Here is a 27,182-nt window from a genome sequence, read left to right on the forward strand (position 1 = left end):
GGCAAGCAGGCAAGCAGGCAAGCAGGCAGGCAGGCAGGCAGGCAGGCAGGCAGGCAAACCACACTGAGCACAAGCACCCAGAACCTTACATAGACAATCCACACTGGCACTGCCACATGCTCATGTACTAACCAAGCAAAGTGCTTGCAGCCAGTACCAGTGAGCAAGCCTAACACAGCTGTTTTCCCCACACTGGTGAATAAGTTTTGCCCTTCTAATTGAATCCAGATCAGGGAAACAGATTAAATCACCTTAGTATCTCTTCTAGTCATAATTCTATGAAATTCCTATGATCACTTATGAAACAATTTAGTTCTATGTTCACTTTTAAATTTTAAAAGTATAGCAATATCCAGTTATTTGCTTGTGATCTTTTTATGTTGTCTAGCCATGTTTACTTGAGTCAAAAAAAAGAATGGAAGGAGACAGGATTTCACTCCAGTAAACCTGTCCCATCAGGCAAGTTATTTAACCTCTTACATCCTCAGTTTCCAAATCTACAAAATGAGAATAACTACCACCTTTCATTGTATCTCATCAAGGTTGCTGTGGTGACTTAAGTAACATAGTGTAAATAGAAACTCTAATTTGTCCAGGATATTGTGGTTTTTCACTGGAGTTTAAACACCTTAAAGGCAGAAAACCTACTTTCCTCCTCTCCTTCCCTGAATGCTCACCACAATATACGACTTATTTTTTAATTTAGTGAGAGGCGGGGAGGCAGAGAGACAGACTCCCGCATGCGCTAGGACCAGGATCCACCCAGCAAGCCCCCTAAGGGCAATTCTCTGCCCATCTGGGGCGTTGCTTTGTTGTTCAGCAACTTGTTCCAATGGAGCCATGGCTGCAGGAGGGGGAGAGAGAGAGAGAGAAGAGAAGGGGAGGGGTGGAGAAGCAGATGGGCACTTCTCCTGTGTGCCCTGACCGGGAATCGAACCCAGGACATTCACACGCCGGGCCAGTACATGACTTTCATGTGGGGCCCAGCGCCTGCTTCTGAACAAATCTTCTCCTCCTGTATCCTCCAGAGCACACAGCAGTGTGCTGCCCTCAGTGCATGAAACTGCATGAAGAGTGAAAGACTGAAAATATAAGTACCTGGGACACTTTACCTTATGGATTTGATAAATGACATCAGATCGAGTTATGCTTAGAATGTCATTGTTGCCTTTCAGTGGCCTGAAGTGATCTTTAAATTCCTGACCGCGGAAGTCGTCTTCACTCAGCTTGTGCCGCTGGATCATGGTCCCCATCCCTCCATCCAGCACCATGATCCTCTCTCGCAGAATGGCTTCAATTTCGTCACACAGGGTTTCCTGCATGCCTGCTTTAAAGAAAGTGAAAATCTGACTTTAAAAAATGAAAGGAGAAAAGAGAGAGAGTTTAAAGTACTTTATAACCATTCACTATAGGAAATCAACAGTGCTCATAAAAAATGTACTCATAGTGCCATAACATTAGAAAAATGCTCCAACATTAGAATAATGTTGTCACTAAATTATTAAAATGCCTAATGCAATAAAAGATTGTATATCACACAAAAATCACCAGTGACAGTGACACACCAAACCAAAGTTAAAGTGGGCTGTAGTTACTATTTCAGAGATGAGGAAAGGGGGCAGCAGAGAGCCAAGTGCTAGGGAGGCCAGGTGGGCGGGGCTGCTGAGCTGTCTTCAGGGCTGTCTTGCCTTTTGTGAATTCTAGGCTTGAGCTCCCTTCATAGGGAGATATATGGGGAGATATATAACATGGATCACTGCAAATGATCAATAATTCCAAACTCCATTTAAATTGGTAACTTTGACAGTCTTCCCCACCTAATGCCAGAACTAATAGCCTACACACAGGGATTTACTCACCTCTGCTTCATGCATGAAATAATAACTGGCTAATACCCTGGAACTTCTCATCTCTCCCATGTCCTGGACTTCTCCTCATTCCCAGCCCTGGAAAGCCCCTGATACCTCTCCTTCCAATCCTATTTTCTGGTTTTTGAGAACTACTGGAGAACCACAAAACCACACTGCTTGGAGCCATCGATAATTCCTAATGGGAAGCCACTTCTTTACCTTTCCTTGGCAACCCTCCACATCCCACATCTGCTGTCCCAAACCTCTGCTTTCTTTTAGCACCAAATCCTTCTCATCCTCTTCACTCGATGGGTGATTTTACTAAGCCTATTATACAAAGAAGTCTACTGCTGGGAGCTCCTCAAACTCACCCCCTCCACCTCAAGATCCTCTTGCAGCTTGCTCAGTTTTCCTTCTCTCTGCATCTAAGGAAGAGCACTCAGTCACCACCACCCCTATACCTCCCACTGTTCAGTTCACCTTAGCACTTATACCTCAACAATCTCCAATTCTTATAATCTTGATGTGGCTTCCTCCTCCAATACTCTACTGGAATTATTTTCTAAAATCATCAATGATCTTCACATTACCAAAGCACTCGGCCTCAACCTTAGACTCAGATTTCAAACTGTCCACCTGATATAGCCACCTAGAACATGCACTACTCCTCAATCTATTCAAAACCAAACTCGCTCAATTCTGTCTGATACTGGCACCACTCTTCCCCAGAAGCTTGACCCGAAAACCTCAGTATTGTCTGACTCATTATTCTCCCAGATAACTAACATCTACTCAGATCTCAAACCCTCCAGATTTGGCCTCCAAAATAATGTCCACCTGGTCCCACCTTTCATCCACAGTGCTAGCCCTTCTTCAAGCCCTCACTAAACAACCCAGCCACCAGAAAGCCTGGGCTTCAGTTTACATCCATGGAAAATAGGAATAATAATACCTACTCTGACTGCCTCAGAGTAGTTTTCCAGGTTAAATGAGATCATAGATGTGAACATGTTTGTAAACAATCAAGTGTCCCATAAAGGTAAGAGATCACCACCTCACCACTGTCCCCGGTCACCTTGTCCTCCAGTCCATTCCATGCACCACTGCAAGATTAATCTTCCGAAAGAACAATTCTAAATCAGTTCCTGCCCCTGCTCAAACACCTTCAACAATCCCTGCTGCCTACCAAAGTTAATACAAGTCACTCAAAACAAATCACAGTGATACCAGTCTGTCTTGCCAACATTTCGTCTGTGCTCCCAAAGAGGGGAACAATGCTTGAGTCAAAGAAAGCTGGTTCTATACTACCTGAGCTCCTTGGAGAAAAAGATTATGTCTACATTAATTCAGTTCTATCCCTAACAACAACAAGGACAGTACCTGGCACCTAGTGTACAATGAATATTTCCTTAAAGAAGATGGCAAAAAAGTGAAGGAAGATGCAAAAGAAGAGGTTATTCAAAACCTAAACCAGATATGTATGAACCAGATATGTAAGCTGGCATTGCATGCAAATTTACAACCCTGCCCTGCCTTACTATGTAGAGTCTCAGGTACACAAAACCGGAACAGGGGCTACATGGTGGCTACAGAGCTGTTTGAAGTGAATTACCCCAAGCAGGCTTCAGGAAGGTTGCTCCAGAAATATGTACAGCAAATTTTCAAGTACCTAATTTCTTTTCCAAAGGGCATTACATTTCTTTTATGGTTCACTGCTCACTGGTCATTCTGTTTATTGACGTGGCAGGTAAGAGAAAACACTTCCTGAAAAAACAAAGTTAAGATCCAATGATCTGACCAATACTACTTCAAGTACCAAAGGGGAAAAGAACACTTCTTGGGAAATGTGAAGAAAAGGTAGGGCATTGATGAGGCAGGTATAACAGAAAGATAGGTAGGCATCAGGTAGAAGTCTAGTCATTTCAAGCTAAATAGAGCAAAAGCGGTGTGGCATTAATGTGGACACTCCACGATGTGACTGTCCTATCTGCTAATAAGCACCCAGAGTTCAATATGACTAATCCAATGATGACAGGACAAGAAAAATGGAAATCTGGGCTCAAGTCCTAGCTCCTATAAGTAGCTATAGGGTTTTAGACAAGACTTCATATTTCTGCAAAATAAGAAAATATCAACCCTGCCTTTGTCACAGGAACTGTGATTATAAAATGAGATGATGTGTTTGAAGGCACACCTCAGATGTTAAGTGCTGTGCAGTCAAATCACATGTCATGAAATGAGACATATATACTTAACTACTACTCTGAGTATGTCACTATCATCATATAGCTAAGAAAGAGTAGAGCTAGGACTGAAACTCTTAAGGCTATATTCTGTAGATTACAAAGTCCAGTGGGCTGTGAGAAAACATCATGTAAGTCTGCAAGCTCTCAGTCCTGCTCACATTGGGGCAGGAGGCAGAATGACACATTTGCAGGTTTGGAAATGAATATCAGTCAGGCAGAAAGTAGGCAGTACTCAGTGAAAACAATAAAATACAGAGTTTCAAATATGGAATGAAAAAAAAAAGATTAAAAACTAATTTATATGCCCAACAGAATTCCTTTCTTCTTAAAAGAGTATAGGCCCAGTAGCCATGACCATCACAGCCAGGCACGTGCAGGTTCCCATTAGATTCAGACAGATGGTAAAGAAACAACAGAGTCAAAAATTGGTGGGCCATGCCTTTAGTCTAGCCTCGCACCTGGCCTGTGAGTAAAAACAAACACATGGGGCTCCAAAACTCACTCACATGTTCTCCGGTTCCACAACCAGTAGAATCGTTTCCGGTTTTTCCTAGAATCAAAGGCCCCACCAGTCTCAGCAGAGCTCACAAGAGCCCTCACCTCTGTTCCCTACCTGCACACCTTCTCCCTTCCATTCTCTGCAAAAACATGGCTTCCTTATCCTTCCTTCTTCTTCTCTTAAAACTTTTTGGGGCCCTGGCCAGTTGGCTCAGCGGTAGAGCGTCGGCCTGGCATGCGGGGGACCCAGGTTCGATTCCCGGCCAGGGCACATGGGAGAAGCCCCCATTTGCTTCTCCACCCCCCTCCCCTTCCTCTCTGTCTCTCTCTTCCCCTCCTGCAGCCAAGGCTCCATTGGAGCAAAGATGGCCCGGGCGCTGGGGATGGCTCCTTGGCCTCTGCCCCAGGTGCTAGAGTGGCTCTGGTCGCGGCAGAGCGACGCCCCTGAGGGGCAGAGCACCGCCCCCTGGTGGGCAGAGCGTAGCCCCTGGTGGGCGTGCCGGGTGGATCCCGGTCCGGCGCATGCGGGAGTCTGTCTGACTGTCTCTCCCCATTTCCAGCTTCAGAAAAATACGGAAAAAAAAAAAAAAACCAAAAAACTTTCTGGCACAAAAGCTCCTCCTCCAGCACACATTAATATAACAAAGCCCCTTCCCAAGCAGGAAGGTAATTAGCAGTTTCACCAGACAGTGCAATTCACGTGGGCAGCGGCCATTTTTAACAATACAAGTGAGCAAAATCAAATAACACAAATTTTACAAACTCATTTGCCCAACAAAGAGTATAGCAGTAATCCACCCTGAAATAAGATTGTGACTCTGCCTGACCTGTGGTGGCACAGTGGATAAAGCATCGACCTGGAATGCTGAGGTTGCCAGTTCAAAACCCCAGGCATGCCCGGTCAAGGCACATACGACAAGCAATCAATGAAAACTAAAGTGAAGCAGCTATGAGCCTGACCTGTGGTGGTGCAGTGGATAAAGCGTCAACCTGGAATGCTGAGGTCGCCAGTTCGAAACCCTAGGCTTGCCAGGTCAAGGCACATACAGGAAGCAACTACTATGAGCTGATGCTTCCTGCTCCTCCCCCACCACCTTTCTCTCTCTCTCCTCTCCCTAAAATCAATAAATAAAATCTTTAAAAATAAATCAGGCCTGACCTGTGGTGGCGCAGTGGATAAAGCGTTGACCTGGAATGCTGAGGTCACCAATTCAAAACCCTGGTCTTGCCTGGTCAAGGCACATATGGGAGTTGATGCTTCCTGCTCCTCCCCCATTCTCTCTCTCTCTCTCTCTCTCTCTCTTTCTGTCTCCTCTAAAATGAATGAATAATAAAAATTAAAAAAAAATCAATAAAGTGAAGCAGCTATAAATTGATCCTTCTCATTCCCCTGCCTTCTATCTCCTCTCTGTAAAATCAATAAAAACAACAACAAAAAAACATAACAAGTATGAATGGGAATTGCATGGATAGAATACAAAACTGCTCTGCAACTGAGATCCTTAAAAAGCCCACTGCTTCTTCATTACCCCACATGCTTATTTATCCTTTAGGGGATAACAGATTTGTTGGTTTAAATTGTGTACACTGTTGTTAGCATCAGGTATTCCCCAAGCTTTTCCAGTAGGGGATTATCAGGGGCACCTAATCACCATGGCCCCTGCGGAACCCTCTTATGAGAGAGTAAGTCAGAGTTAGCAGTCATTGAAACGTTTCTCTTCCAGGAAGAACAACCCAAAACCCTATTTATCTGTATTTAGTCTAGAACATTGTGTACATTTTAGAGCAGAATCCCCTAACATCTTTTCAGTGAACACCACATTGCTACATAGATTTTTGGAATTTTTTTCTTTATTGACTTGAGAAAAAGGAAGGGAGGGAAGGAGAAAGGGGGAGGAGAAAGGAGGAGGGGAGAGGGAGAGGGAAAGGGGAAAAGGGGGGGGGAAGTAGACAGAGAAGGTGAGAGGGAATAGGGAGGGAAGAAAGAGAGAGACATAGATTTGTTGTTTCACTTATCCATGCATTCATTGGTTGATTCTTGTATGTGCCCTGACCAGGATGGAACTGCAAACTTGGCTATGGGGAGGACATTTTAACCAAAGAGCTACCTTGTCAGGGCTTTCTGTAGTTTTGCAGTCACCCACTTAGTAGAGGCATTCTGCTGCTGATACATTCACAGGAAAGGGAAATCACATGTTTTCTTTTTTAGTTAAAAGGGAAGGGGAAAGCCAGAAGTCCCAAGTAAAAGACATTATTCAAATACTACTATATGATACCCTTTGAGAGGGACAGGTCTCATTCTATTGCAACAGTGATAAAGCATTTCTCGGTCACAGGTCCACTAGTGTCAAGAACAATCGTACCCCTACCACTTATGAGGATCCTACCAACAACAGGGTCACACCCTCACCTGGGAGATTTCCTTCTGAGTTGTGAAGTGAGTATCTACCCTCCTCCCCGAGCAGCACAGCTACTGTTCTATCCCTATTAAGCTCCTCTTGCTTCTGCATTTCCCACCTTGAACCTACACGTTTCTATGGCTGTATCTGTGCACAGAGACCCACAGCTCACGATAAGACAGAAATTACATTCCGTTCTCGTACTAAGTAGCTTTTTTCTCAACGATGAACCTACCAAAGTCAGAGTTCCAGAGGTGCTAGTCCCCATTCCGACCTGCTGGGCCCCTGCTAAACTTTAGGTCCTAGCGCGGGGAGTCTGCGCCCTGGAGTTTGCAGAACGACGGTTCGGACCAGAGTGCAGAATAAACACTCCATGTAGTTTAAGTAGTTCTCTGCGTTTCCTTACCCAGCTCTCTGCCCCTGAACTCCCGGCTGAGCACAGCAGGTGCTCAGTAACTACCTACTGAGTAAGAACAGCGTTGTCAGCCGAAACTCCTCGCTGAATTAGGCTGTCAAACCGAAGTTCTTAGTCGGGCTGAGGAGTGCTTTCCCAGCACGAAAAGAGGGGTGTGTTGGCGATATGATACCTGGTTTGTCGGGGGAAGGATAGAGCGGGAGACACGTGGGCGCTCAACCTGCGCCGAGAGCCCACAGGCACCGCCCGTCCGAACGCGGGAAGCCTGCGGGTCGTATCGGATGCGAGCACCTCCCTGGGGACTGGGAGCCCACAGCACCAAACCCGGGGCCGGCCGAGTGTTACCCGAGGGCGTGCGCTTCTGCAGCGCGGGTGACAAGCCGTCGAGTCTGCTCCTCCTGCTCCTCAGGCGCGGGGCGCAGTCTCCACAGAGGACCAGAGGACGGCAGACAGCGGGCTGGCCAGCGCCGGGCTGGACACAGAGGCCGAGGGGCCGGGAGCCGCGGAGTGGACCGGAGGGGTAGAAGGACGTACCCCGCGGCCGACCAGGCCCTCAGTCCCCGGGATCCGAAACCTCAGGGCGCAGACACGAGCCCCGCGCGGAGCTCCCGCCCCGGGACTGTGATTGGTTTGTATGAGCTCTTCGCGACCGCATTGGCTGTCAGTCTCAACCAATCGTTTGAGGGTCGCCCCGGGGTGCTCTAGATGTTTTGCGCGCGGGGAGAGCGGATGTCCGGTCCTCGCGAGGCTTCAGGCACCTTGGCGCCCCAGATCCGGAAGTGCGGGAGCGTGGCGGCTCCGACTGGTGGAGAGCGGCAGTGATAACCTCGCATGTGTGTGCGGAACAAGAGTGGAGGACCTCCCTGTGTTGCCTGGCGCTGGGCGAGATGCAGGTTAAGGGTCCCTTATTGACAGTTAATATTTATTGAGCTCCTACAGTGTGTCGGATATTGGAATGCAAAGACAAACTCCCTCACACTCCCACCTGTGTTCATAATAATTTACGGTCAGGGCACATACAGGAACAGCTCAATGTCCCTATCTCTGTCTCTCTCTCCCTTGCCTGTCAAAAAAACAAAACAAAAAACTAGTAATTGAGCAGAAAAATAAAAACCTGCATATAGGGACTAAGAAAATACTGGATTTGGTCAGCTTTAGCCAAGAAAGTAAACTTCTGATGACTTGCTCAAAACAGAGGCTGATACACAATTTCTGGAATTTCTGCTATGGTAGGGGATTGTAAATGACTAAGCTGCGTGAAAGATTGTGTGTGTGTGTGTGTGTGTGTGTGTGTGACAGAGACAAAGAGATGGACAGATTGAGACAGGGAGAGAGATGAGAAGCATCAATTCTTTGCAGCACCTTAGTTCTTCATTGATTGCTTTTTCATATGTGCCCTGACGGGGGTGGGGGTTGGGGGTCGGTGGGAGGGTCCAGAGCAGACCTAGTGACTCCTTGCTCAAGCCAGCGACCATGGGTTCAAGCTGGTGAGCTATGCTCAAACCAGACAAGCCCGCATCAAGGGGACAACCTCAGGGTTTCAAACTTGGGTTCTCCACGTCCCAGTCCGATGCTCTATCCACTGCGCCACCACCTGGTCAGGTAAGCTGCTTGAAAGATTATTTTTCAAGAGACACATCAATAAACTTTGTGAGACGGGTGATAAATTAAAAACTGGCCTTTAAAATCTCAAGATCTTCAGTTATTCAGGTGCATCCCATTCCTCCCACAGTTGTTTCATTCTCTCCTCCACTCACTCCATTCCAACTGCCCCCCCCCCAAGTATTACCATTGTTGGTAGGAATGCTGTTCACGGTTTTATTGTTCATTTTGTAGACTAAGAAATTGAGGTATAATTATATACAGAATGACAATGGCATGCAAACTTGGGCTTAATTTGTTCTCCATTTTCTTTTTTTTTTCTTTTCTTTTTTTTTTGTATTTTTCTGAGGTTGGAAACGGGGAGGCAGTCAGACAGACTCCCGCATGCGCCCGACCGGGATCCACCCGGCATGCCCACCAGGGGGCGATGCTCTGCCCATCTGGGGCATTGCTCTGCCACAATCAGAGCCATTCTAGCTCCTGAGGCAGAGGCCATAGAGCCATCCTCACGCCCGGGCCAACTTTGCTCCAATGGAGCCTTGGCTGTGGGAGGGGAAGAGACAGAGAGGAAGGAGAGGGGGAGGGGTGGAGAAGCAGATGGGCTCTTCTCCTGTGTGCCCTGGCCGGGAATTGAACCTGGGACTCCCACATGCCAGGTCGACGCTCTACCACTGAGCCAACAGGCCAGGGCCTCCATTTAATTTTTTTAGACACATTTGTTTTTCTTCCCATCGACCATGCTCAGTCCCCAGTATTTTCATTCTCAAGTGCTGAGATGTACCCTTCTCCAAGCTTGAATGGTCTGACCCCGAACTTTTCCTTTAGACCAGAGATTTTCCTCTGCTGTGTTTCAAGAATGTTTAAAACCTGCAACACTAACCGTTTCTCTTAGATTGTCAAATAAAAAATGACAACAGGGAACACAAGAATAGCTGTCTGGTATTTATGAATCAAAATTATACCTATTTTTTTGGTCCAGTCAGCAAAAAATATATATTTGTTGTACTGCAGAATTTTAATTATTCATTTATGTGTGCCATGAGATGAAAATGGTTGAAACTCACTGCTTCAGACCAGCTTCTTCGAAGTTTCCCTAGACACCGTGGTGTCCTGCAGCTCCTTTGGCCCCCTCTATGTGGGCCTGTGCTGCTTTGGCGCTCTTCTAATCAGCTCACTCATCTCAGGATTATTCATGAGAGTGGTTGAAAAGAACTGTGTGATACATAGTGTGATTTCATGATTCCAACATGGGACAAAAAGCTTCAGATGGTCATTTTTTTGATGCTCTGATTGTCCATCATTAACCTCTCTCATGAGCAATTTATTCTTTTGACAATTATCAAGGAATGGAAAAGGTAAGATCAGAAAGTGAGACCTGGCATCACTCCCATCCCAATACTTTATAATCCACGTCTGATTTCAGAATGTCCTGACCAGGGTCAATAAGCAACAATTCACCTTTAGCAGATGGGGAAAGACAGAAAGTTTTAGGGTGGGAGTACAGGGCCTTAATTAAGCATTCCCCCAAATAAGTAATATTTCAAATTGCTTCTAGAGATTTTTACACCCTAGGTCAATGCACCTTTTAGTAAGATTTAGAATGGGTGAAGAGTGGGGTTTTTTTTTTGAAAACTGGGAGAAGTATGCTTATAAAAGTAAAGTGACAAAAGAGATCCCTTGATAATAGGAAAGAGCACCTATGGAAGTTGAAGATCTAGAAACGCACTAAAAGCATCCATTTCAGCCCTGGCCGGTTGGCTCAGTGGTAGAACGTTGGCCTGGTGTGCGGAAGTCCCGGGTTCGATTCCCCGCCAGGGCACACAGGAGAAGCGCCCATCTGCTTCTCCACCCCTCCCCCTCTCCTTCCTCTCTGTCTCTCCCCCTCCCGCAGCTGAAGCTCCATTGGAGCAAAGATGGCCCGGGCGCTGGGGATGGCTCCTTGGCCTCTGCCCCAGGCGACAGAGCAATGCCCCCTGGTGGGCAGAGCATCGCCCCCTGGTGGGCATGCTGGGTGGATCCCGGTTGGGCGCATGCGGGAGTCTGTCTGACTGCCTTCCCGTTTCCAGCTTCAGAAAAATACAAAAAAAAAAAAAGCATCCATTTCTATGAAGTACTTGGACATCTTCACATGCACGGGTACTCCTTCTGGAAGACCACTTCTCCAACTCATGCATCAATTTGAATTTCTTCCCTCCCCTCTCCAGCCAGCCACTGGCCTGGTGATTCCCACCTTTCCTCATCTTTCTAGGTGCTACTCAGTGATATTCAAACTCACACGAACATGCACCATTGTTCATTCAGTGCTTATTCCCTGCCCTGTGCCAGGTCTCATGCTAAAGGACACAGAAGTGAGACAAATGTCTGCCCCCGGTGACCCCAGCCTAGCAAGGAGGCCAACTCAGCACAGCGCCAACTCAGGGCAGTGTGTGAGATGCTTAGAGCAGGAACAAGAACAAGCTGTACAAGTAGCAGAGATTAAGCCTCTTATGTGAAGGTTGGGCTGGGAGAGAAGGCCTCCCAAAGGAGGAACAGACCTGAAGGGTGACCTCCCCAACATCTGAAACATTAGAAACACAGGAAGAAAGGATGACATGTTGAAAATAACACTGCTCAAGGGAGGCTGGGTATGAGATGTGCATGGGAATAGTGGCCAGAGAGAAGGCAGCTTCCCTGTTGGCCTTCACTGACATGAACACATTGATTTCCTCATATCTGTTTGCTTCTCCCATTAGCCAGTCACACGGCAGAGAACGGAGGCGTGAGGAGCAAATAGTGTTTTGGTTGCCAGGAGCAGTGGTTCTCAGCCTCCCCTGTACCTTAGGCTACTCTGGGGGAGGACTGATACAAATGACCGTGACCTCCCACCTCCACCACTACCAAAGACTGATCGCAGTGGTCTGGAGTGGGGTCCAGGCATCCGGAATTTTAAAAGCACCCTAGGTAAATCTGATGTGCATCTGCAGTTGAGACGCAGGAGTGGAACATGTTGGGAAAACCTGGTCTGGGAAAGAAATGCTCCTGGCAATGTTGCATGGAGAGGCCCTCTGAATTTCAGAGCAGCGTGAGGCTGTCAGCACTCCAAGGGGCCACAGGAGTCAGTATGCAGCCCAAGGGGAAGGCAGTTCTGAGGAGGGCGGCCATTCCTGGTGTTCACCAGTGGTCATTTGGGTAATTTCAAAGTACTGATATACATTGAAATGCAGACCATAATACCATTTTATTGTTCATACTGAGTATTCAAAAGCTCTCTTTTTTTCCCCCTCTACCACTACTACAGGGGTGGCCAAAAGTAGGTTTACTTTTGAAAACTCGAGTTTATTTTTGTATTATTCATTTATTACTGTATTATTTATATGTATATTGTATTATTTGTCTAAATAATGAAGGCTGGCAATTTCAGCACTTACGAGATTATACCTAAGTGCATTTTGCCATTCTTTTTTTTTAAATTGACTTTAGAGAGGAAGAGGGAGAGAAACATCATTCTGCTCCTGCATGTGCCCTGACCAGTGATCAAACTGGCAACCTCTGTGTATCCAGATGATGCTCCAACCAACTGAGCTATCCAGCCAGGCTGATTTGTGACATTCTTTTGAGATAAGATAGCTGTTGTCATAATCATAGCCTGAATGTTTTTCCATATGAATAACTGTAAACCTACTTTTGCCCTCCCTTGTATTTATATACTGCTACCAAAAATTAGGGGATATTTCAAAATGAATATGAGGCGATAAAATATCCCGATTTTTGTGAATAGTGTATAATCTTTCTCCATCTCTGGTAGCTGGCCTTGTGAAACACATCATGTATTTACTGTATGTCTGCCACTTTGGATTCTTGGAAGCCCCCAAGCATGGACAAGGACTTGCAGGTATGGCTTAGAGGACCTCTCCCACCCCAAGCATTTCTTCTGCCCCTTCCAATCGGGAAGTCTGAACTCCAGAGGAGATACATGGGAAAGACTTTCAGACCTGGGGATCCTTGGTGAGGGCTTCTGGACAAGTCACATCCACCTCCAGCTTCCACCTTAATAAAAATTACAGTCTGTCAGTTGCTTAACTACTGAGTTATTAATTAACAAATCCAAAAGAGAAAGAAATCTTGCCTCCTAAGCAGCTTCCACCTGAAATATAAAGATGTCCCAGACAGGACGGTACAATCCCTGCGTAGGTGCTGGATGTGTGAGAAGCTCATGGACACAGTTGGGCACACTCAGTGCCTTCTTGTCAAATAATCCAGGGAAACCGGGGGAATTTGTCAGACTGGTAACAATTAGCAATGTCTTAAAATACAAGTTTTGGACTTGGTATCATTTAGATTTGTTTCCTTTCACTTCAAGGCTGCAGAGAATGCATGTCCAGTTTCTTATTTCATGAATATACAGGAATCAGGGACACAGCAGGAAATACTAAGCCACATGTACTCATCTGAGACCAAGTCACTGCTGGGACTTCTATGTGACAAACCAGATGGCACCAACCTTTGCCTGATCGTTCACGTCCCAGCCTGTCCAGTGAGAACTTCTCTAATTCTTTTACACTTTGATCAGTAATGACCTTTTCCTTTACCTTTAATCCAGTGGTTTTCAACTGAGGGTTACTAGAATCCTCCATGGACCTTTGAGGAAATACATATAAATATCTAGGTCTTAACTCAGACCTTCACACCTGAAATTTGGGTTTGGGCTGGATATGCACACATTTTTAAAATACCTAGTAGGGATGCTGGAGTGATCTCCTAGGTAAAAATTACCTCCTAATCCATTCCTCCGAAGTCCACTCATCATTCACCTCCAATTGAGTCATCTTTAACTCCTCATCCCAAATTTACCCTCTACCCAACAAGCAAGTCTCTAATTCTAAAATATTTTTTTATCAATTTGAGAGAGAGAGAGAGAGAGATTGGAGAGAGAGGGAAACATTGACATAAGTTCCACTTATTTATGCCTTCATTGGTTGATTCTTATATGTGCCAATGTGCCCTGGCTAGGGATCAAACCCACAACTTTGGCATATAGGGACGACACTCCAACTAATTGAGCTACCCAGCCAATGTTAGTCTCTAATTCTTTAAGGAAGGCAAAAAGTAACTCAAGTGAGAGTTTTTAAATATAATGGAAGTTTTAAGTGAGGAAGTTTGTGGTTAACAAAGAAACTGGCTATTCCTTGAAAAAATAAGCATGGATTCTTTTTCTTTTATAAATTAAGTTTAATTTATAATTCAGCTTCAGAAATAAAAATAACCTCTAAAATGAGAGTATAAACATGTTTATTAAGCATTCTTCCAAATTTATCTTCTTTCTTCATTTATTAGCAGATAGTCTTGATCTATTCTCTTGCCTAAATATTGTAAAGAAATTAAAATTTTAGGTAGAGCTACCTGTACCCATCGTAAAACACCACAAGTCCCTTTAGTGGCCTCAAAGGCAGAGCGACTTCCCAGTTTTTCCTTAATGTTTATGTCTGGAATATAGCACCTGCTTGAAATAAAACAAAGAGTCAAATATTTCCTCTAAACCAGTGATCCCCAACCTTTTTTGGGCCACGGACCAGTTTAATGTCAGAAAATATTTTCACGGACCAGCCTTTAGGGTGGGACAGATAAATGTATCACGTGACCGAGACAAGCGTCAAGAGTGAGTCTTAGACGGATGTAACAGAGGGAATCTGGTCATTTTTTAAAAATAAAACATCATTCAGACTTAAATATAAATAAAACGGAAATAATGTAAGTTCTTTATTCTTTCTCTGCAGACCGGTACCAAATGGCCCATGGACCGGTACTGGTCCGCGGCCCAGGGGTTGGGGACCACTGCTCTAAACATTACCCAAAGTGTTTGGCATTAAACACAAGGACTTGGTTATTTAATAAAATGAAGCAAATCAAATGAAATTGATAAAGATTGAAGTTTCTAAATGGGCCAATGTATTGATAGTAAAAGTATGAAATTGCCAGACAGTGATGAATGGAAAGGATCACATTCCAGCTGTTGGTGGAAATCCATAAAAACCTGAGAAAACAGACTGTGGCAACAGGTACATTACTGCTTTTTTAGTAACACTTGAATCACTGTTTGCAACTGTGTTTGTTTATAATCCATTTCCTGGTCATTAAGGACTCAGATATAAACAGAATTCCTGCTTTATTCTCTAAAAGCTGTCAACAAGATGGAAAACCAGAGGGGGGGGGAGGGAGTTACAGCATATGGCAGCTCAAGCATTAGAACAAATGAATATTCACAAGGTCAGACAATGCCTGGAGCATATATAACATCCTCTCTGTAATGGACTTCAGGTGTGGACAGAGCAGACTCAGAGCTTCAGAGCTCAGAGGATCAGAGGATTGGCATCCAGTCACAGTGGGGAGCACAGGCTGAGTGCTGACAAAGACATCTAATCATTCCTACTACACAAATGAACTCATCCAAAATATATAAAGGTGTGCACTGTGAGACCTTACCAGTACTGCTGCTAAGAATGAGTTCTTCCTTACTAACTCCTTCTCTTGACCAGGTCAGAAAACCAAAGGCATAAAGAAGTTTGGCCTGGTGAGCTATAAAGGGTGCCAGTTTCTGATTCATCTCCTGTTACCAACTATTACTACGGATACCTATTTATTTAAACACAGAGTGCCTATCTACAGTCATTTCTTGAGAACCTGTACAAACAAGCTTTAGGAAAAGCTTAGAAACCTGGAATCAATACATCATCCTAAAAAATTCATTTCACCTAATGATTACATCTTCCTCTCCTGTAATCAGAATGACTTCTGTGTTTCCTGAGGTCTCTACTTTGGAGGGTAAGTAAGGCATTGGAATCCACTACTGGACTGCATAACCCTAAACAATAAAGAGCTGACCATAATCTCTATTTTAAAATGTTTAAGTATTATACACATTTTGAGTAGTCTGGTTCTATTCCCTGGAAGTTCCATCTCACAATATTAAAGTCAACTAAAGAGACTATATAGTACCATTTATACTAATCTTTGGATAAGCAAGAAAGTAAAACACTAATATCCCAAATATATTCCCCTAGTGATAATCACAAAAGCATATTGGATACAAGAATACTTTTGAAAATATCAAACATTTACCAATTTTTTTTCCTGGTCTTAAATCTTAGGTATTTTGGAATTTCTCATTTTTTACACTTCTGTCCCTAGATCCCCCTAATTTCATACTACTCAAGTAATTTGCTTTGTTTTATAAAAAAAAAAAATCTGATCTTTCAGGGCATTTAACTAACAATTCAGAAATAAAGAAACCTATCTATGAAGCACACTATGTCATAAACTGTAGAACCTTAACTTCAGCCGTGTTACACTGCGGGGCCATTATTGAGCTGCAACAACTTCCCCTGTCCCGCGCTGTCACGGAGTCTGCGGAGGTCCTGGCCCACCGGCCACTCACAGATCGCTCTCGCCGTAGAGCGCGGAGGAGAAGGCGGCATAGTCCAGGGCGCCTGGCACTGCACCGGGCCCCTTGTAGGCCGGCATGCGACCCAGGCAGTATTGCGCCTGGTCTGGGGGCAGCTCGCGCCGCAGCTCCTCCGCTAGGATGTATGGCTGCAAGAGACGGGTTGGCAAGTCAGCGGGGAAAACCCTGCGGCAGACCTATTCATACTGACAGCTGTTGACGTTTGTTCAATTTAAAAAGGATTAAAGGCAGTGATAAACGCTGCGATCTCAAGGTCACTGCGGAAAGGTACAGGGATAGTTGGTTTACTGACTGAGACGGTTGTTTAACATCATCGATATAGTTTATTTTTTATTATTATTTTTTTTTTTTTGCATTTTTCTGAAGCTGGAAACAGGGAGAGACAGTCAGACAGACTCCCGCATGCGCCCGACCGGGATCCACCCGGCACGCCCACCAGGGGGCGACCCTCCTGGGTGTCGCCATGTTGCGAGCAGAGCCACTCTAGCGCCTGGGGTAGAGGCCACAGAGCCATGCCCAGCGCCCGGGCCATCTTTGCTCCAATGGAGCCTTGGCTGCGGGAGGGGAAGAGAGAGACAGAGAGGAAGACGTGGCGGAGGGGTGGAGAAGCAAATGGGCGCTTCTCCTATGTGCCCTGGCCGGGAATCGAATCCGGGTCCTCCGCACGCTAGGCCGACGCTCTACCGCTGAGCCAACCGGCCAGGGCTATAGTTTGTTTTTAATATATGAGATTTATGCTTTAGAAAATGAAGTTATTTTCCTACTCAGCTTATTAAAACACTAGAAACATGTTGCCACTACAGAAAACCTCTTTCTAAAATAAAAATGACATTTAAAAATGGAGCCCGTTTTTCTTTAATGTCACATGTCCATTAGGAAATAGGATAATTCTGGTAAAATAGGCTGCTAAGACTTAAAATAAATGAACAGCAAATATCATGCTATATTTATAAAGGGGTTTGGGGGCTTGGATGAGCCATGGCTTATCATCTCCTATCCAGATGGACTCTATCCCCTCCACCCCTTCCCCATGATAAAGGATTCATTTTAAAATAAACATTACTGCCTGACCAGGTGGTGGTGCAGTGGATAGAATGTCGGACTGGGATGTGGAGGACCCAGGTTTGAGACCCCGAGGTCACCAGCTTGAGCACGGGCTCATCTGGTTTGAGCAAAGCTCACCAGCTTGGACCCAAGGTTGCTGGCTTGAGCAAGGGGTTACTCCGTCTACTGAAGGCCCGTGGTCAAGGCACATATGAGAAAGCAATCAATGAACAACTAAAGTGTCGCAATGTGCAACGAAAAACTAATGATTGATGCTTCTCATCTGTCTGCATTCCCGTCTGTCTGTCCCTGTCTATCCCTCTCTGTGTCTCTGTAAAAAAAAAAAAAAAAAAAATCTAAAATAAACATTACTGTTTTTATAATAGGTTATCTTGTCTGATGTTTTAAGGTAATAACATGGTCCTGCTGTTGTGTTTCATTACCCTGCCTTCCCTTTCTTCAAAGCTAGAATACAGGGTAAAAGAATCATATCCAAAATTGAATTTATACCTACTGTGTTATTGTTTTGTTTGGAGGATGAGATTTAAAAATTCTGGACTTGCAATTAAACTCCCACTTAATTACTAGACTATACGTAATGAAAAGCTTGCCCATTTTTTTCAACTACTGGACAGCTATATTTAACTTCGTTCCAGTGTGTAGGCACAAAGTTAGGATCTTGATCCTTAAGAGAAGGTCCCAGTTCCATAACATCTGAATTGTGTAGTTTCTTCTGAGTCTTATCTACCAATTCAGAATATAAAATGGGGTTGAACCAGTAAAACAAACACAAAAAATCTACAAAACACACACTCTTGGTTTCTGCCATAAACTCACTGAAGCCCAAGCACAAATGGCAGGAACAGAATATCTGTGTTTTTTCTGTTCTGGGCAAACCACCGTTTACCTGCTACCTTCTGAATTCAATGCCAATGTGGTACAACCTGGACTAATATCAAGCGGTTTTTACTTGTGATGCTGTTTCTGTTATTAAAATAATGTAGCAGATTGCTGCAAAAGCAGGAGAAAATCTGTTTATGCAGACCTTATCAGAGGCCAGGATTCGGAAGGAGGCGATGACTTGCTCAGCAGTGTCAGTGTCAGCTGTCTCTCTGGTCATGAAGTCGATGAAGGACTGGAAGGTGACGGTGCCCTGTCCATTGGGATCTACCAGGGTCATGATGCGGGCAAATTCGGCTTCACCCTGTACAAAGGTTGCAAAGAAACCTTTATTTCAATAGCACACACTTAAGGACAGAGCAATTCTGCTCTTACCTCTGGCTGCAAGTCCCTTTGCACGTAAAAACTTAACTATTCCTGAATTCCCTTTCAATCTTGGGAACAAATCCCCTTACAGTGACCTAGGGTTACTCCATCCAATGACTAACAGCTGCTGTGGCTTCAAGCCAAAGGCTCCTGACTCTCAGAATGCCTTCCTCCCTGGGACCCATCCCTCAGGCCTGAACACAAGAAGAGGAACTCAGAAGAAAATTGGGCCTTCTCCAAATGACAGCTGAGAAGGGGAACATGCTAAACAGAGGGCAATTCAGAGGCTGGTGCTCAGGACTTCTACTTTCAAAGTCTGGGAGGAATCAAGGCAGCTCGTGTCGAAAATACAGAGAAGGTGAGTGGCACTATCATCGCTCGCAGGGAAATATAAGGCTTTTTCATTCATTTTTACCTTAAATAGTAGAGGAAAAAGCACTTAAAAATCATCAAGATAGCCTGAACGGATGGTGGCACAATGGATAGAGTGTCGGACTGGGATGCAGAGGACCCAGGTTCGAGACCCTGAGCTCGCCGGCTTGAACGAGGGCTCATCTGGTTTGAGCAAGGCTCACCAGCTTGAGCCCAAGGTCGCTGGCTCACTCAGTCTGCTGGAGCCCCTGGTCAAGGCATGTATGAGAAAGCAATCAACGAACAACTAAAGTGCCACAATGAAGACTTGATGCTTCTCATCTCTCTCCCTTCCTGTCTGTCCCTCTCTCTGACTCTGTCTGTCACAAAATAAAATAATAAAATTAAAAGAAATCATCAGGATAATAAAAGCCACTGGTGTGTGCACTTTAAATGTGTGAATTATATAGTATGAGAATTATATCTTAATAAAGCTATTAAAAATCACCAGGAAAGCTTATGTGCTCTTCCTTCACTAGAAAAATGTCTGACCAATTACTGAATAAAAAATATGTTCTGGTTTGTGAAATTACTTTTACATAGTAGCAGGCAACCTTCAAAAATATTTCCTATTTAATTAAAATGGACCAATCTCAAATGTGCTACTTGTCCTTGAAGACAGTCACCTCCTATAACATATATCCAAGTTCAATAAAATATCAAATGTTAGTGAAATCTCCACTCCTGCCTTACCAGATCATAGCCCATGGAAATCAAGCAGGCTCTGAAATCCTCATGATCCATCAGGCCGTTCTTCCTCTGCCAACAAATACAAACAGAGAAGCTGCGCATTAGAGGCAAATGAGTAACTCTACTTGACCCAGGGAACAAAACCCAGTAAGACAGGGCACACCTGGAGCTTTGCCAAGGAGACGGTAAAGGTCACCACTGACTTAAGAAGGCAACAGCAACACAGGGATGGTACAAAATGATTTCTTAAAAACGGGGAAGGGAAGGTGGACAACAGACAAAAAACGAAACAAGACCACACATTCAAGAAAGTAATGGAAGGAAGTACCCAGTGCCATTGAAAATGACCTAGTCAGCAGCTGACTACTGCCACTCACTAACAACAAAGCACACCCCACTACCACTCTCAGGCCCTGAGAAAACTTGGCCCCAGCACAAAACTTGAGAGGGTCTACACAGAGCAGAGGCTGGTGGACGATAGCCCTCACAGCGGGAAGAGCAAGTATCAGCCCAGATCCCACTGAGATGGGTTTCCCTCTCAGGCCCTAGATGTGATGTGGAGTACAGGTTGTGCTGAGGAGCCCCTTGAGAGCTTGGGAGGACAGCTAAGGGGCAAGCATTGATAGAAAAATACAGAAAACACTTTTATTATTGGCCAAGCCAATTATCAAATAAAGGTTATTTCCTGGTGTTTTCATAGTCCCAAAAGCTAATGTCAGAGGTTCTTTTTTTTCTATGAATGTCTGTTCTCACACCTCCACGATTGGTCCTCAGACACCCCGCCCTCTCTGAAGCAGCCTCCAAAGTGATGACTCTGCTATGGACACTTCCGGCTGAATCTCTCAGGGGTCCTTCTCTGGCTTCTTGCCTCTCTTCAATAGGGTGAATTCCCTAAGATTTGGGCCTTCTCTCTTCTCACTCTCTAGACACTCCCTTGCCAGGGATGACCACTGGGTTCTGGCCCTGAAGTCCAGATGGGATGCTGCACTGCCAGGGCACCTCCAATTCAATAGCACCACTTCTCTTGTGTTCTCCAGGCTTGGAATTTCCAGGTCCTTTTTTCCTTTCCCTTTCCCTCAGCCCCCACATCCTGCCTCTAAATGATGGCAGCTTTCTACCTTGACTGACCTCAGTCTGTTCTCTTTTTCTCATTCCCACCACTGCTGTCCTCAGCTCGAAAGTTTGCATTTCTCTTCCCTCACATCTGACTGACCCCTTCTCCCTTTCTCTCCCCTCCTCCAGCCCTTCTGCCCAGGGCTGCCAGGCACAGTCTTCTGAAGCCATCACCCATTCTACCTATGCTCTACACCTTCAGGACCCTTAGACTACAGGCTCCGGGCCTCCACCATCCTGTCTTCCCTTTGTGTCCCGGACACCTCTGCCGACAACTTCCAGCAAACTCTGTTTCCCTCCAACACACATATCCTTAACATTTAATTCAAACAAATGTTCACACTCGACAGGTTCTGCATCAGCCTCCTTTGGACTTGTTGCAAAGGACAGTCTCATTCTCTTGGATTCAAATGAAGGTGGGTTTTCCCTGTGACATGGCCCAAATGAGTGAGAGCAGTCCAACAAGCCCAGACAGGTTTGTGCAGGAACAAGGATCCATTACTTCCCCCTACGAAAACCAGGACATCAATGAATGAAGTCAGGCAGTACTGTCGCACGATTCTGCACAAAGAAGCTGAAACCAGGCCAACATCCATCTCCATCACTGCATGTAATTCTTGATTTAGGCCTCAGCTCCTTGATCAGAAGTCTGCTCTCGGTGCCCCTTAATGGGCCTGCATCTGGCTGGCCCTGCACATAAGCATTTTTTTTTTTTGGCACATAAGCATCTTAAGAACCATTTATTGATATTTATAAATCATAAACAGGTCCCAAGTAAAGTAATGGAATTTCCTTTTTAAGGGATCTTTATCAAATGGAATGTAGCCTTTATGATAAGCAAATTAGGAATGTTTTTTATAAAGAATTGGTTTTACTCAATAATATTGAAATCAAAATAGGCTTAACTATTAATATGCTTTTATGATGTAAATGATCAACATTTTGTTGGTTCATTTCCTTAAAACATTTCAAGAGTCAGTTTTGTTAATTAAAAAATAAAATAAAGTTTTGTGTGTCAAAAGAACAGGTTAAATTTCTATCAGGTACTTCACCTAAATAGTTGCTTACAAAAAGTACTTCCCAGGTTAGTATTTAAGTCCTTAGAAAGGGACCTATATATCCAACAATCACATTTTGTTATGGCTACACATTCACTTAGAACAAATCTAGCTTTGCTGCCAAGTACATAGACATTCACTAAGTCACTTGCACAGAACAGCGCACAGTCCTAGACTCCCTTCACCTGGACAACATCAGAGCTTTACCCACTTCACTGTGGTGGCTATTTTCCTTTGGCATTAACCATCCCCTGTTCCTAGAACCTTCCTAGAGCATTAAGAGTTAAACTAGGTACGAGCCAGGTTGCTCAGTGGGTAGAGAAGTGCCCCAGTGTGCCAAGGGTATGGGTTCATTGCTAGATAAGGCACATACAAGAAGCAAACAAAAAATGCACAACTAGATGGACCTAGTGGAACAACAAGCTGATGTTTCTCTCTCTCCCTCTCCCTTCCCTTCTCTCTCTCTCTCAAATCAAAGGGAAAACAAAACAAAACATAAAAAGACTTAAACTAATAGCATGGACATTATCTTAAACATGTTTGAATGTCCCTGGTATTGCCTTTCAAAGAACTTGAGGGAGTGGTACCCGGTCAAAGTGGTTGAAGGAGGCTCTGAACTCGTTCATCTGCTCCTGAGTAATGCCCTTGGCATCCCTCGTCAGGATCTGTGTCTCCACCTCGTTGATGGTTCTGGCAATGGTCGTCAGCAACAGCTCCCAGCCGACACGAATGTGCTACCAGGAAAGAGGAACAATCAGCTCTAGGGGCGTCCAGCCCGTTAGGCCTGCCTCCACATCTTCTTGCTAGGAAAATCAACCCAAAGGGAGATAAGTAGCGATTACTATAGACCTTGCTATACTGTTTTCCTCCCCTTTGCCATCTTTTGCAATATTCTGTAGTCGTAAATACTCAGAAGCAAGGCCAGGATCCTAACAGCAACAAATGGCACTTTGTAGATAAAATATATAGTACAGTAGATTGTATAGTCTCTTTGTCACTAGAACTATCTATTTCCCAAGTAGCAGGAGAGGCCCAGGATTACATCTACTGGCTCCCAGGGAGATCAAATTTGTCAAGCTAGTAGGAATGAGACTTCTGGTCCTCCCTCTGAAGCAGTGCGATGAATCCCTGAGTGATGCTGTTGCCAACAACTGTGCAGGGCTTTCTGGGTTCGCAAGCCTCTTTACAAGAGGACAGGAAAGGCTTACAGATCCCTGCCTTCCGCACTTGCAGAACTTTACAGGAACAACAAGACAAGTGTGGGGGTAAACACCCTGAGTGAGATGATCACAACCAGAACCTGCAACACTGGTGTGTGTGGTGACTACCTCCATGGTGTAGTTGGTGTGCTTGTTGTCAAAGACCAGGGCCTCCTGGATGAGCTGGTGGTCCCCCTCCAGCTTGTCGATGTTGCTCTTGTAGTTGATGATATTGTGCTCATACTGCTTCAGCTGGTTCATCTGGTCCTCCAGGGCCCCGGTGATCTGGATGGAGCTTCGTGCAATCTCCTGGTGCACAAGCATAGGGAGAGACACAGGTGAGTGGGCAGCAGTGCGCCCGCTCCATTTTAGAGGCTGCGTGGGCAGCAGCCAGTATCACCCAACTTTCTCAAAGTGGGAAACAGGGAAGTACCACAGAATGACACTAACTCTAATTCTGGTCCACCTAGAAAGTGGGGAAAAACTGACTACGGTCAAGAGAAGCAAAGCAAGAAGGGTAAGAAACAGGTCCCTTCAGCTTCGGGGCCGTGAAGGTGCCTTCCGGCTGCAGGTGCTGGAAGAGCCACGCCAGCTGCTGTGCGTGGATCAAGACGCTACAGTCGCGTCCGTGGGGGAATCCCTTACAGCTGAGATGCTCTCCTCTTTCACAAAAAAAGTTAACATTTTATCACCAAAAGGGAGGGTGGGAGAAAAATAACTGGGCCAATATATGTCTCTTGGTTGTTCTTGGTGATAAAATAAACCCAGAAATCAGTGTTGTTCAAAGATCACTCTGACTTAAAGTTCTAAAAATGTAAAGTATCTGTGACTCTTCACATATCCTCAAGGAAAAACAGTTTAAAATTCAGGTCCTGCAGATGCTAAAACTAAGAAAAGACCCAACATCATTTTTAACAACAAACATGAATAGATGGCAGCAAACACAGCCTCATCCCCATGAGTGTGTCCCATTGATGCCCATCCCTGTGATGCCCATGGCACACAGGCTACAGAAGCCTGGGCCAACCAGAAGCTACAGCATAGAGGTACCACTGTTGCATCAGCTCAGGAACTAATTTCAAAGCTGTGACAAGCTCTCCCGGGGCATCAACTTACCTCCATCTTGTTCTGGATCCAGGGCCCGATGGCGTTGGCCTGAGCAGCGAACTGGCGCCGCAGGCGCTCATTGGCATGCTGGCGGGCCAGCTCCTCCTGCAGGGACTGATCCCGGATAGGTACCAGCTGCTTTACCTGCCAGAGCCCAAAGGCAACAAGGGTGAGAGGCCAGCTCTGGTCCAATGGGACTAACCAAGAGTTCAAATAATGGTCCAAGGGTTGGGGATGGCAGCTGAGGGGAACAGGGAAGAAGGGGAGTTAGAGTCCCAATTCAGGAAGAGCTCATTCTAGCTTTGACTGCCACCCAGTGCCAAACAGTGCCATCCAGTGCCTGATTAAGACTGGGTAGGCCTACATTAGGGGCAGTGGGCTGGGAAGGTGTGCTTTAGGGACAGTGGACAGTGCACTGGGCAGGTGTGCATTGGGGACAGTGGGAAGTGGGCTGGGCAGGTGTGCGTTAGGGACAGTGTGCAGTGCGCTGGGCAGTTGTGTGTTAGGGACACTGACATTCTCTCAGCTGCAGCTCTAACCCCACTCTGGTCCAGAGTGCAGAGGATTTGTGAACCTGAATGAGGGAAAACTACATCTTTATTTCCACTGTTTCTAATTGAAAGTCAGCACTTCCTTCAATTATAAATGTGATCAGTAGGTCCACTGTAGGATTTAGCAGTACTGTGACTTTATCACAATAGCAATCACAGAGAGTCTTATTAACATTAGTGATTGCCTGCCCCTCAAAATATCCCTACTTCAGCATCATTAGATGTGTTGGATCTTGCTTTAAATGTGTTAGGAAAAAAGCACCTACATTAGTACACTCCAACATTTAAAAAAAGATTTTAATAATTACATTTTAATATAATTTCTTTCTGTTATAACCTTAGGTATTTGAATTTACAAATATTATTATCAGAAGGGCATATTGATTTTGCCAACATTTATAAGATTTTCCTTAAGGAAAATCATCTCTACTTTCCTTAAAAACCACATAAGTTGCTGAATGGCATTTAAGAATTTCACTTTTTTTTTCTGTGAAATTTAGGGTAGGTGATGCAAAATCAGGCAGTCACTCTAAGTACTCCAGGTTTTATCTTGGCCTTCAACCTCAGCTTCATGAAGGCCTGGCCCCACGCCCACCCCTCCATCACCCACCTTGTCCCACTTATTCCGGAGCTCGTCCATGGTGACTGTGCTGTAGGGGTTGCTGGAGCTGATCCTGATGTTGTAGCTCTGGATCACCTTCTCCACCTCATTCTGGATGGCCATGATGGACTGCCGCTCACCGTCTGCCTCCGGCAGCGTGGCCTTGAACTGCTCGTGGGCAGTGATCAGACTCTAACCAGAGACACAAGTGGGGAAACTGATCTTACTTCATGTGAATTTCAGTCTTCTGTGTTTCTCTCTTCACACACATGAAATGCCTTTATAACTGCAGGAATCTCTGGAGGAAAATAAATCTGAATGTTTCAGAAAAGCTATTTTGTGCACAAAAGTAAAATTTCTTGAAATTGAAAAAAGATATCATGATGACTGATGGCTATAAATTCAGTCTTCAAAAAACAATGTTTACTTTTTTAAAAAAGATCATATTTGCTTTCATCATTTTTGATCCTCAGCTCTTGTTTACGCCTTCCTCTCCAATGAGGAGCAGAATTTAACTTTGTTGCCCTTTCTCATGACAGATTTACCTTTAAATTCAACAAAAGAACTCAACATTTGCTGCCTTTACACCTAAAAACCACCAGGAAGTACATTCCTTACTCCTCAAAAAAAAAGAAAAGGCCACAGAAAACAACTCTTTTCCTTAAGGCTTTATATGTATAACCTCCATCTATCAAACTGATCATTTGGCCCTAACTTGTGAGGCAGCAGTCCCTCAGTTCAGTCATGTGTACCACCCTCTGTACAAGTGGAAGGCACATGGACCCCCTTCTAGTGCAAAGCTAACCTTCACTTTAGGTGCTGCCACAGACCAGATGCCAGCAAACCTTCCACTAAACAAAGAAATGACCTCATGTGTTGACTATGGCTCCCCAGATATATTAGAAGGCTCACTTATTACAAACATAAATGATTTTAGGTTTCTAATCTCTGATAAGAGTGCATGCAAGAAACACCATCAAAGCCTCTTCCAGAAGACAAATGCAATGGTCAATGAGGTAATTTCTTTCCCTTTTTACTCAGATGCAAACCTTTCTAGAATGTTCCTTGGTAGGGGGAAGTATGTTCAAATCTCAAACTTCAGTATTATTTTTTCCTTTTTTTTTAAGATAAGAGAAGGGGAGATAGTCATGCAGACTCCCGCATATACCCCAACTGGGATCTACCTAGCAACCCCTTCTGGGGTCAATGCTCAAGTACCAAGCTATTTTTAGCACCTGAGGTTGACCCACTTGGACCAACCAACCTATCCTCAGTGCCCAGGGCTATGCTCGAACCAATCAAACCACTAGCTATGGAAGGGAAGAGGATGAGAAGGGCAGAGGAGAAGCAGATGGTTGCTTCTCCTGTGTGCCCTGACTGGGAATCAAACCCAAGACGTCCATACACACATACACTGGGAGGACTCTCTATCTACTGAGCCACTGGCCAGAGCCAGTATTTCTTTTACATTTGGATTCTTTTTGATGACCTATTTTACAGAAAAAAACCCAATTTAATTAAAAGTGTTTTATCTTTATATTTAATTATACATCAAATTCACTGTCCTATGGTCTTTAAATAAATTGGATCCTAGCTGTTGAAGAATTATCTCACTCTAATGTGACCTCTTAGCCATCTTGTTTATAACTTGAAATCCATAAGAAATGAAATGTAAAAAATTTGTATTGTGGGCA

The 27,182-nt window shown here is 44.8% G+C and overlaps 2 protein-coding genes across 10 annotated transcripts in view; both read right to left on the bottom strand.

Moving 5' to 3' along the window:
* Positions 1-8,068, bottom strand: part of MTR (5-methyltetrahydrofolate-homocysteine methyltransferase) — a 111,862-nt gene extending 103,794 nt beyond the window's left edge. For 2 of the 9 annotated variants that reach the window (XM_066234642.1, XM_066234596.1), the window contains exons 1-2: positions 7,754-8,066; positions 1,113-1,327 (exon numbers count right to left, since the gene is read on the bottom strand). In XM_066234642.1, the coding sequence (XP_066090739.1) occupies positions 1,113-1,322 (210 nt within the window). In that variant the 5' untranslated portion in view covers positions 1,323-1,327; positions 7,754-8,066. Of the gene's footprint in view, positions 1-1,112; positions 1,328-3,462; positions 3,615-7,753 lie in introns of all 9 variants that reach the window. The other 7 variants (XM_066234668.1, XM_066234659.1, XM_066234632.1 and 4 more) reach the window with 6 other exon arrangements.
* A 7,067-nt stretch (positions 8,069-15,135) lies between these two features.
* ACTN2 (actinin alpha 2) overlaps positions 15,136-27,182 on the bottom strand; it is an 89,196-nt gene continuing 77,149 nt past the window's right edge. Inside the window, exons 15-21 of the mRNA XM_066234710.1 lie at positions 25,498-25,680; positions 24,346-24,480; positions 23,359-23,538; positions 22,618-22,764; positions 19,863-19,928; positions 18,538-18,696; positions 15,136-16,576 (exon numbers count right to left, since the gene is read on the bottom strand). Of these exons, the coding sequence (XP_066090807.1) occupies positions 16,418-16,576; positions 18,538-18,696; positions 19,863-19,928; positions 22,618-22,764; positions 23,359-23,538; positions 24,346-24,480; positions 25,498-25,680 (1,029 nt within the window). The 3' untranslated portion in view covers positions 15,136-16,417. The remainder of the gene's footprint in view (positions 16,577-18,537; positions 18,697-19,862; positions 19,929-22,617; positions 22,765-23,358; positions 23,539-24,345; positions 24,481-25,497; positions 25,681-27,182) is intronic.

Source organism: Saccopteryx bilineata, chromosome 1 (genome assembly GCF_036850765.1).
Source record: "Saccopteryx bilineata isolate mSacBil1 chromosome 1, mSacBil1_pri_phased_curated, whole genome shotgun sequence".
Classification (NCBI taxonomy): Eukaryota; Metazoa; Chordata; class Mammalia; order Chiroptera; family Emballonuridae; genus Saccopteryx; species Saccopteryx bilineata.